This window comes from Aegilops tauschii, chromosome 4 (assembly GCF_002575655.3).
Source record: "Aegilops tauschii subsp. strangulata cultivar AL8/78 chromosome 4, Aet v6.0, whole genome shotgun sequence".
Taxonomy (NCBI): Eukaryota; Viridiplantae; Streptophyta; class Magnoliopsida; order Poales; family Poaceae; genus Aegilops; species Aegilops tauschii.
Genome location: NC_053038.3, coordinates 55,617,187 through 55,628,177, shown reverse-complemented (window position 1 = coordinate 55,628,177; position 10,991 = coordinate 55,617,187). Strand labels below are relative to the sequence as shown.

The following is a 10,991-nucleotide window of genomic DNA, read 5'->3' as shown; positions in this document are numbered from 1 at the left end:
AACGGCATGACAGATTTTGACAGTAAGCTGAGCGGACGCCAAGCATTGCGACACCCACGTGACCGATGACCGTTCTCGAGGCAGCGGGAGCAGCGGAACGGATCTCTGCAATCAGCAGCACGATGCTCAGGAACGAGACATCTGCATCATCTACCTTTGAGCCAAGCGGGGATGGCACGGGGAGCAAAAGCCGGGATTGGCGAGGTCGAACGACACAGGCCACGCCGCGACAGCACCTCCTGCCAACCCCCTCCTGAATCCGCCTCGTGTTGCACACACAATCTGCTGGAGTCAACTGTCTTGATGGCAGCTTGCGGCGTTTGGGGGGCCAGCTCCTCTTCACTGTCCTCGTCGGTGTCCTTGTCAGCCATTGAGGCCCACGAAAGAGGCCGATGAACGCGGGCCAACTCATCCTCGATGCCATTGGCTGGGGCAAGCAGACTCGGGCCACTCCAGGAGCTTCGACATCCCAGCCGGCAGGAGCACGGGAGTGACCACATGGCCGGGCTCATCGAGGCGCGGTGTAGGCATTGGAGTCTGGAGCTGCGGAGGTAGGGGCGCCGGGAGCTTCAGATCGGAGCCCATGTCTGCAGGGAGAACGAGCAGCGGCGGTCGGAGGAGCAACCTGAGCTGGTGGGGGGCCGGGGAAGCGGCGAGCGGAGGCGGCGCCGCCGGTGGAGGCTTCACAGACAGCCGCAACTCATGCTCGCATCTCACACCGCTCGCAATGGCGGAGGCAACGGCGCGCACGGGAGGAGGAGAGAGCAGGGCCAGGGCTGGATCCTGGCGCGACTGATGCGTAGGAGGACGGATCCGGGCGCGGCGGACGTGGAGGTGGCCGGAGCAGACAGATCCAGCTGGCGGCGGCCGCGCGCTCACGCGTCGGCGGACGCGGACGCGAGAGCCCACTTAGCTCAAGCAGTTCAATGCCAATAACTTGATCTCTAACATTTTAAAGGCACGCTCGATGGTTGCAACATCAGGGAAGCCATTCTTAGATCCACTGGACTGTGTATAAGCAGTAGTAAATGGACCGGGATACCAGACTACTGCCGGTTCAGCTTTGCTTTAGAGAGCAGCGAATTCGAGCGGGCAATGGGCTGCATAACCAGGTTTCTGGGAGTCGACATGCTCACATGAAGGATAGCTAGAGTGCTTCATCATGCTCAAATGCATTGACAAGTGGTTACTATTCCGTTGAAGCGGTATATTTTCCTTTCTACTACAAGGCTTTGGCTGGAAGATGATTCTTTTCTTTCTGGTGTCCGGTGGTTATAGTTATTTCAGATTGATTGTGTAGTGTCCCCTTGGCGTCGGTATGATTGTTGGCACTAGTTTAGACACTAAATTGGACTGGATCGAAAGCTAGGAGTGCAAGAAGAAGAAACAGCAACTGGACAATTGGGGATTTGTGCTCAGATTGGTGCTGTGTGCTACTCTAACCGAGGCATGTCTTTTCCCTTGCTGACTGCATCCCTTTCCAAAATCCACCAAGATAGCGAAATATATTTAAAACAAAATCAATCTGAGGATATTTGATATAGAACACCTACTTCTTTTCTTGTTTTTTGTTTTTTGTGGGTAGAACACCTACTTTCGCTGTGAATTTCTTTATAGAGTAGAAAGAGAGAAAGAGAAGAAGAATTGCGCTTACAGGGAAATAAATGAAAAATAAACTAAACACAAATATCTGTAACTCGCTGAGATTCGATTGATTGTCCTAGTCTGCTTCTAAGGTTCGAACTGAATTTTGTCAAGCAATGGATTGAGCAACTAGCGCGAAAGCCGTTGCGCGTTAGCACAGGATCCTGCAAAAACGGAGTACAAAAAAGCACGAGTCGGGTCGGCGGTTTCAGATTCAGATAGTTCAGTTCAATCATCATCTGACACCTTTTGGTGCCATTCCTTTTGAAACTGGCGTTTTTTTTGTGAAAGAATTCGATGCCCCTGTGAAAAACCGAGTCAAGAAAGAGGTAAGAAGCACGCTAGACTTCCTACTTTTGGGGTTTTTAAGGTGACCAGGTACTTGATCCTCATAGTCCTTCACGTACCCTTGAATCTTGTTGTTTTTTGGGTAGTGGAAACCGTGAGTTACTTCCAACACGCACGCACGCACACACACCCCCGCGCGCGCATGCACACGCACGCACACGCACACAGAGAGAGAGACACACACACACATACACACACACACACACGCACCCACCCACACACACACGCACAGACGCACACACAGAGACACACAGAGACACACACGCACACACACCCACACGCGTGCACACACACAGACACACACACACGCACACGCACACCCAGACACACACACACACACAGAGACACACACAGGGAGCGCCGCAGCAGGGCGGCCACCAGAGCAAGCCACCACCTGCGGCGAGCCGGAGCCCCGCCACCACAAGGGCCTAGGCCACCCGAGCCGCTGACGCGTCAGATCTGGGTCGTGCCCAAACCCGCTGCCGGGAGCAAAGCACGCCCCCAGCCCACACCAGCCACTCCACGCCGCCGCCAGCAGGCTTCGCCCCCGTCGCCAGCCGCTGCCGCACCCTGAGCCCGCACCACATCGCGTCGTCGCCCAACCCAGATGGCCCGCACCATCCAGCGCCGCGCGGGGGAGAAAGAGGCCCCGCCGTCGCGTCGAGGCTGCGGCGAGGGGAGAGGGAGGAACAAGGAGGGGGGCCGAGCCCCCCCCCCCCCCCCCCCCCTTAGCGGCGCTCGGGGGAGCGGCCAGGGAGGGGAGGGAGGAGGACTCAGATGTAGTTAGCATCTTTCCATTGCATGTTACTGCATGCATGAAGGTTGAAACTTCGATCGGTTAGCATCTTTCCTTTCCTATAGGAAAGTTGTTGGTGAGCTTAATTGCAGCACTACGCGGCGCAGCTTGCTCATTTTTTCCCTAGCCACGACCCACAAATTAAGGCAGGGCAGGGCAGGGCAGGGTTCTACTATCAAAATGATAACGGTGCAGCTTGCCCATGGACGTCGTTCTATTCCCTCACCGAGAGCAGTACGTGACAACACATTTGTCTGGTTCATCTCTTGGTTTAATAGTAGTCTACGACTGGCTAATAGTGATACTACTCCCTCTGTTCCAAATTATAACATGCTTTTAGATACTTAGATTGATATATCAATTTGGACTACATACAGAATGAAATGAATTAACATAAACACTAAAACGCGTCTAAATACAAGCGAATCGGGAAAAAGCTAAAACATCTTGAAGTCTACCTCAAGCTAGAGGTAAGAACATTAATTCTCACTGCTTTACTCCTCGGATATTGTCATAGGGTGCGGCGCACCCTCGAAAATTGGTACTCCCTCCGTTCGGAATTACTTGTCGTAGAAATGGATGTATCTAGACGTATTTTAGTTTTAAATACATCCATTTTCGAGACAAGTAATTCCGAACGGAGGGAGTAGGAGAGCGCGCGCTCATGGTAGGCAGAAATCACATATTTGACCTGAGGGCGAAATCAAATCACAAACTGACCTGCTTTCGAATTTTTTTCACTCGGCTAACCCTTTCGTGTGGCGCCCGACAACTAGGCGCCGCACACTACTATGCAGCGCCTGTGCCTTAGGCGTCGCGCCTCCTGCCAACGTGGCAGCCCTGGTCTAGTTGCGGCCCCACAGACAGCACTGCAGCGCCTAAGGCTTAGGCGCCACACTTGTAATGTGCAGCGCCCGTCTTTTAGGCGCTGCAAGTCTGTGTTCCACTTATGCTGGCCCCACCCTCTCTCCCCTCCCACCCCCACCCCACACACCCCCACCCCACCCAACCCTTAGACTTGCGCCCCTCCTCTCTTCCCCTCTCCTCCCTCTCAAATCCTTCTCAAATCTTGCAAATCCGGAGTATTTGACCCTGGATTTCGAAGCCAACCCCTCCCTTAAGGTAATCTCCTCCGATCCCCTCGTTTTCATCCATAGGAATTGTCACATTTGCTCAAATCTTGCTACTTTGGGGAAACCCTAGCTTTGGCTTGGATTTGCAAATTTGTGTTGAATGATGTTATGTTTCTTTGCTAATTTGGTATGGTTAGGCTTTCATAGTATGCTAGGGTTAGGGTTATGTGTGTTTGATGTTGGTGTTAGGGTTATCCTATGGTTAGGATTGTGGTTATTGTTAAGTGGGGGTTATGGTTATTAATTCATATATATGTTATGGCATATGTATTTTGTGCAAATATTTTTGTTAAGTACTTACTTGATATATGTGTGTTTTTGATTATTGTAGGGATGGGGAGAACATGTGTTTATGTTCATCATGTGGATAAAGAGGCCTTTTTGAAAGGCAATGTTGAGCCGGACCCGGATGAGCTTGACATGGTGTTTGAGAGTAGTCCTAGCTATGCGGAGCTCTTGGACCAAGTGAGGAAGGATTTGAATTGGATGGACCCAAGTGACGTTGTTGAGTTCGAGGGAAGGCATAATGTTGGTTTTGGAATGCAGATCCGTTGGAAGACAATGCGTGTGAACTCCGAGCAACGTTGGGTTGCATACAAGGAGACGGTTGCCGAATCTCTAGACAAGGCTCTTGAGTTATTTGCCTCCAAGAAGGTTGAGTCTACTTTGAATTTGGACTTGAACCGGAACCCCTCCCCGTTGGTTGCTAGCACTCCCCCACCCATTAACCAAGATCAAATGAGTGAACCTCATTTCATGCAACAAGATTGGCCAACATTGAGCCCGACTCCAAACAACCAAAATGAAGCTTTTGAAGAGGAGAATGATGAGTACGAGGAGGATAACAACGAAGTTGATCTCCATGACAACAATGTGGGTGATCTCGACCAATATCATGTGCAAGAGACAATGGACCAATCCATCCCTTTTTCCCGTGCATATGCATCGGACTCGGATGACGATGGTCCCGATGAAGACGTTGATGAGGAGGGGTTCACGCCGAAGGAGGCCCAAGCATTCAAGAAGGTATTCGGGAAGGACCACAAGACACCATTGTTCAAGGATCCTAGTCTCGCGAATGAAGCCGTTGTGGATGGTGGCAAATGCATATCTCTTGGAGCTAGGCCAAGTTCTCACCGTGATTTGGAAGACGGCAAGAACGGGATATATCCCGGTTGTGAGTTTGAATCCTTCTTGGAATTGAAGATGTGGCTTGACAACTATTCGGTTACACATTATCGTCCACATAAAGTGGCCAACTCGGACGTCAATGTGCGTTACGCGGTCAAATGTGAAGTGCCAAGATGTCCATGGATTGTGCGTGCGAGGCCATGGAAAGGAGGTCCCACTTGGCGCATAGTGAGTTGTCTACCAACTCACATGTGCCGGCACAAGAATGCGGATGGTGAGCTTGTGTACCAACAACACAGACAACTCACGTCCGAGTTCATTGCTTACAGGTTATCCAACCAAATATCCACACTTCCAATAATGAGCATCAAGAGTGTCATTGACCTTGTGAAAGCCATCTTTCATTACAAGGTGAAGTACGGCAAGGCATGAAAGGCGAAGCAAGCCGCATTCAAGATGTTGTATGGCAATTGGGAGGAAGCATACAACCGACTCCCTAGGTTGTTGTTAGCTATGGCCGCCACAAACCCAGGCATGGTTCACGTGGTTGAGCCTCATGGGCACCAAACATTGATTCATAACGGGAGGACCATCCGAGTATTTGGCCGTGCATTTTGGGCCTTTGAGCAATGCATGAGGGCTTTTGAGCATTGTCGGCCCGTCATCGCCATTGATGGCACGTTCTTGACCGGACAATACAAGGGCACTTTATTGGTTGCAATAGCAAGTGATGCCAATAACCGGGTGTTGCCTTTGGCTTTCGCTTTGGTTGAGGTGGAGAACAATGATAACTGGGAGTGGTTCTTGCGTCAATTGAGAACAAGGGTATTACCGGCTGAAAGGGAAATTTGTGTCATATCGGATCGCCATCCAGGAATTCTAAATGCGGTGGTGGTTGACATTCCTGGACATACAAAGTTGCACCATCGATGGTGCATGAGGCACTTTTGTGCAAACTTCTATAGGGCATGTGGTATCAAGGAGTTGCCCGATGATCTTCAAGATTGTTGTCTCGCTTTCACCAACAAGCGGTTTGCCACATTGTTCAATGCATTGCTCAGACACAAGAAACTTGACCCCGGTGGTCTTGAATTTCTGAATAAGAACATTGTCGAAAGGAATATGTGGGCATGTGCTTTCGATGAAGATGGCCGGAGGTACGGTCAAATGACAAGCAATATGGCAGAATGCTTCAATAAGGTGCTCAAGGGTGTACGTGCATTACCCGTGACGGCAATAATTCAATACACATTTGACAAGATGAATGGATACTTTTTAAAGTACTCAATGGAGACGGATAAGCAGACTGCTGGTGAGAACAAGGATAATCACAAGTACTATTTCCCACCAAAGGTTGAAGAATGGTTGGACTTTCAATCACGAAAGGCAGACTCCCAAGAAGCTGTACTATACGACGACAACGAGTGGAAGTATGAAGTGAAAGAGCCTGGAGGAACCACAAACGATGGGCACCAACAGAGAGGCATCCCGTCGATAGCAAGACCGGTGATCAACGAGACATCCTCGAGCGTCACGGTCATCTTCCCAGTCCGAAGATGGAAACTATGCGTCTCCGGCCTCCATCGATCAGCAAGAGCGGACACCAGTGGAGCATTCAGATTCGGCGTGGACCGGCTGACCAACTGAATCCACGGGAGTAGTCCTGCCTGCTTGATGTACGGTGTGTACCGCTCATCGTAAGGCATGGCAGGACCAGAGACCCCGTGATACCGAATCTTCAAAGGTTCAAGCTTCTGCAAAAAAAAGTAATGACAAATCTTAGGGCATGTAAATTTCAACTTAAGGCAAATTTGCAAAATATTTAGATTACTCGTTATTACCATCTCCTTCTCGTGCATCATGTAGGCCCGGTGTTTCGTGTCGTAGACATCGTCGAGAAGCCAAACCATCCTTACAAATTTCAAACAATAAACATATATGAGTTCATCTCAAATATTGGTAAACACTCAACATTTCATATGTGTTCATCTAAACATCTCATATGTATTCATCTACAAGAATCTCAACATCTCCTTCTCACACAATGAATAAATGATTGTAAATTATCATATATATCTAGTATGTCATATGTGTTCAAGTAAATCAACATCTCATATTTCAAATAAACTAAACATTTCATATATATCTAAAAAAACTCAACATCTCACATATAGCTACAAAACTCAACATCTCATAATTATCTACAAAACTAGGCATCTCATATATATCTAAAAAATTTACAATCTAGGTTTCACTAACAAGAATCATAGTGTGTGTGTGTGGGGGGGGGGGGATCAAAGGTTCCACCTAATCTTGGGCAAACAAAGATCCAAACCAAGCAAATCAAAGGTTCCACCTAATCTTGGGAAAATCCCTAAAATTGCAACGCATTTACGGAGGAAAAGAAAGGGAACGGAGGAGTTTACCTAGTAGGAGGGATTGGAGATCGAATCCGGGCCTCAAAACTTCAGATCTGAGAGGGGTGTGGGGGGGGGGGGGGATCCGAAGGGGCCGCCGCCGCCGCCGCTCTCTCTAAACATAGCAACTTCCTCTGGGAAGAACTGCTGGGAGGGGCTGGCCCGATGCGGCTTAAGTCAATGTGCAGCGCCCAAGCGATAGGCGCTGCACTTTACACAGTGTGGCGCCTAAGCCTTAGGCGTTGCAGTGCTGTCTGTGGGGCCGCAACTGAACCAGGGCTGCCACGCTGGCAGGAGGTGCGACGCCTAAGGCAGAGGCGCTGCATGGTAGTGTGCGGCGCCTAGCTGTCGGGCGCCACACGAAAGGGTCAGCCGAGTGAATTTTTTTCGAAAGCAGGTCAGTTTGTGATTTGATTTCGCCCTCAGGTCAAATATGTGATTTCTGCACTCCAACCATCGAACGTGCTATGGGGATGCGGGCTCCATGCTTTATTATATGTTTTTTGGTGGTACATGGAGGGCATACGGGGAGGTACGAATTGGCATACGTACATAGCGGAGGTGGGCTTTGACGGGCGTTTGCCTGTGACGGGGGATCAGTTATGTGCTGGGCGGGCGCTCGAAAAGGATTTAAAAAAATTAAACTAGGTGTGTACAGTGCTGCGGCCACGCCCATGGCTGAGAAGAGTGTGCACATTGTGCTGTCGGTGCCGTCTTGTTTGTCAAGCATAGCATTTATAGAGGAAAATTCGCGTGTGATTTTAGTAAAATTTTCAAGAAACAATATTTGGGAAAATAAGAGAAATAAGTGACTCTAAGGAATGATAGCCGAATATGTCATCATTAGCACACAAATATTACTATGAAATCTTTGTTACAGCAGCATGAAACCTAGCTTTGAACAATACATCCACATAATTCAGGGCATCAGACAAATACAGTACATAATTTAGCTCAGCGCACTAGCAGTGATCATTCATAATAAAAGGGAGAAATAGGGAAAATCCAGCGATACTTGAAATGCTTGCTGCTTGCATAGATGAATCATTGTTCCACATTTCAGGAAAAATTAACACGGAGACAGGAGATATAAGTGGAGATATATGTCTGTCTAATGGATAGTAGATGAATATGTCATCAGTAGCACACGGACATTAATATGAGATATTTGTTATAGCAGCATGAAATTAGTTTTAAACAACACATCCAGACAGCTCAAGGTTCAGACAAATACATATTACTAATCTGACAATACATAATGTATATAAGGAGGCTGGCAGTGAGCAGTCAGGATGCAGGGGAAAGATGCTTCGATAGCAGGATAATGAGCTGGTTGCTCGGCAACATGTACCACAATCTTAGGATTGCTACAGGTGTTCTTTCGATGCCCTCCCACTCCGCAGATTGAGCATTTCGCTTCTTTCCTTTTCTTTTGAGGGGTGTCCCCTCTTTGTGGACACGTCGTGCTCTTATGACCAGGGCCACAACATATAGTGCAGAATCGTGTTGGCTTGCTTGTACTGCATCCGATAACTGTATCAAGTTGTGATGCAACCTTAACTTTTTTGCTCTTTGCAGACCGGTCATCATATGGAGGCTTGTCTCTGCGTTCGTTGGTCGACCGGCTTTGCGTTTGCGTTCTGGAGCTGATAATCCAATGTAATTTCCGACGGCGCTACCTTCATCGTCGCTCATGCATCCATTTTCTGGTCCTTGCAAGAGACTTAATTCTGTAACTTTTGCCCTCTTGAATTCAGTTCTGTGTTCCAAACCCAGACCATCATGCTCAGAAGCTAAAGGGGTCAGTTTATCCATTGCTGCCCTAAGAAGTTCCATTGCGCAATTATATGCAATTGGATTTGCATCACCAAGCTTTACAACCTCTAAAGCATGTGTATACAGATTTGAATGTCTGAACGTTATGGAGTTAGCTGAAATCTTGCAGGTGTGCCAAGTGAGCTGGAAGGATATCTCTTGCATCTTTTGTCCACCTTTTGAGGATATGCTTTCATGGAATTTTCTCTATACCCAAGAAATCAAGAACCTGCAATACAATTTTTATTTGTTCAGCATATATAGGTTTCTCAAGTGAGGCTGACAGCTAATGTACCTTAACTGAATGGCAGCATAGCAATCCTGTGAGCTCGAAGTTACCACATTCCCATGAGAGTTCTTCACCCTCAGCAAGAACGTGCACTATGTACACTACTCTGCACCACTTGTCATGTCTCTCTGGGTGGTACCGGTGTACATAATATTTTGAACCTTTTTCAACTTCTACTCTGTATTGTCCTGCTTCATACGGTATCAGTTTTCTTCTCTGCGTATCCTCTTAAGGTTTTTTGAAGGGCACATACTCTTCCAGCACAAGGTGCATGCTCGATAGGGGCTCGCCCAATACAAACCTTGCATCAGTAAGAATGAATTATTTCTAACTGTTAACGGTTGCCTTCTTTTCCCTGAAGAATGCAATGTTCATAGGTGAGCAACATGGGAGTACAGCTTTACAGTCAGAGATTTAACTTATCCAGACATGTTTTAGCATACTAGCTTCAGAGCTGAGCATAAGCAAAGACAAACTGACGTTTGCCTTCTTTCTCATCAGCATCTCACTGTTGATAAGCGAGCAACATGGAAGTACAGCTTTACTTTCAGAGTTCTATAATTTTCAGACATGTTTTAGCGCTCTAGTTTCAGAGTTGAGCAACAAGAGGAAAAGAGGGTACCTTTTTGTCCACCCGGGGGCTTGAGGGTCATCCTTTCCTGTTGATTGCTGTGAATCGGCCGCCGACAAGCTCAGTTCTTCGCAGCCGTTGTTCATGGGCAATTGGATTGTAAGCGGCAAGTCGCCAACATATCCCATACTCGATTCAGCAGCTGATTGGGTGAGACCAGTATCTGGCTCACCGGTGGGCGTCAAATCGCTGGATGCAAGATCCGGCAAGGGGAACCTGCGAGAACACCCAGGTATCCGTAAGTTGGTTCCCGCAAAGAGATTCGGCGTTAGTACTTAGCAGAAGATGAACTAGCAACAATACCTGTCCACCGGATCTGATAGGAACTCCAGTCCATTGCCGCCCTCCTCCGCCGTCGCCATGAGCTGTCGTCTTTGTTGACGGCGCCGCGGATCACTCGAAATGAGGGGGCGGGGGTGGGAGGGTGGGGATCGGGACTTATGGTTGGTCCGCGCTGGCATTTATTTATCTCTGTCATGTGTACCGCGCGTCATGACATGTACTCCTACCAACAGTACATTTCCCATGTCCTGCCGCTACCGCGCACCGTACACGCCCGATCCGTATGTATCAACAGTACGCTCAACTGCATGTGAACGTCCACCCGAAGAGGCCCACCACTGCGCTCTTGCTCAATTGGTCCACGTAGCAGGAGCGCACGCGCCCGTCCTCTCCATCGCCGTTCTCGGTGCGGCCTTCTCTAAAAACTCCCAGGATAGAAGAATGCTAGCTATATTTGGACCGTGTTGCTTCGGCTCTTGTGCGTAAATTTGTTCGTGGCAGGTGC

The 10,991-nt window shown here is 48.6% G+C and overlaps 1 protein-coding gene across 4 annotated transcripts; it reads right to left on the bottom strand.

The window, feature by feature from the left end:
* Positions 1–8,623: 8,623 nt before the first annotated feature.
* Positions 8,624–10,659, bottom strand: LOC109771004 (uncharacterized). Of its 4 annotated transcripts, none has more exons than XR_012181336.1 (4): positions 10,508–10,659; positions 10,196–10,420; positions 9,580–9,928; positions 8,624–9,513 (listed from the first exon to the last, which is right to left on the bottom strand). XR_012181336.1 is itself a non-coding variant. In XM_040386599.2 (3 exons), the coding sequence occupies exons 1-3, from the start codon at positions 10,564–10,566 to the stop codon at positions 9,901–9,903; spliced, it is 312 nt and encodes a 103-aa protein (XP_040242533.1). In that variant the 5' UTR covers positions 10,567–10,659; the 3' UTR covers positions 8,624–9,900. The 4 variants fall into 4 exon arrangements, 2 of the variants coding, with proteins under 2 accessions (XP_040242533.1, XP_020185308.1); XR_005753604.2 differs by having other exon boundaries at positions 9,580–9,874; XM_040386599.2 differs by having other exon boundaries at positions 8,624–9,928.
* Positions 10,660–10,991: the final 332 nt, after the last annotated feature.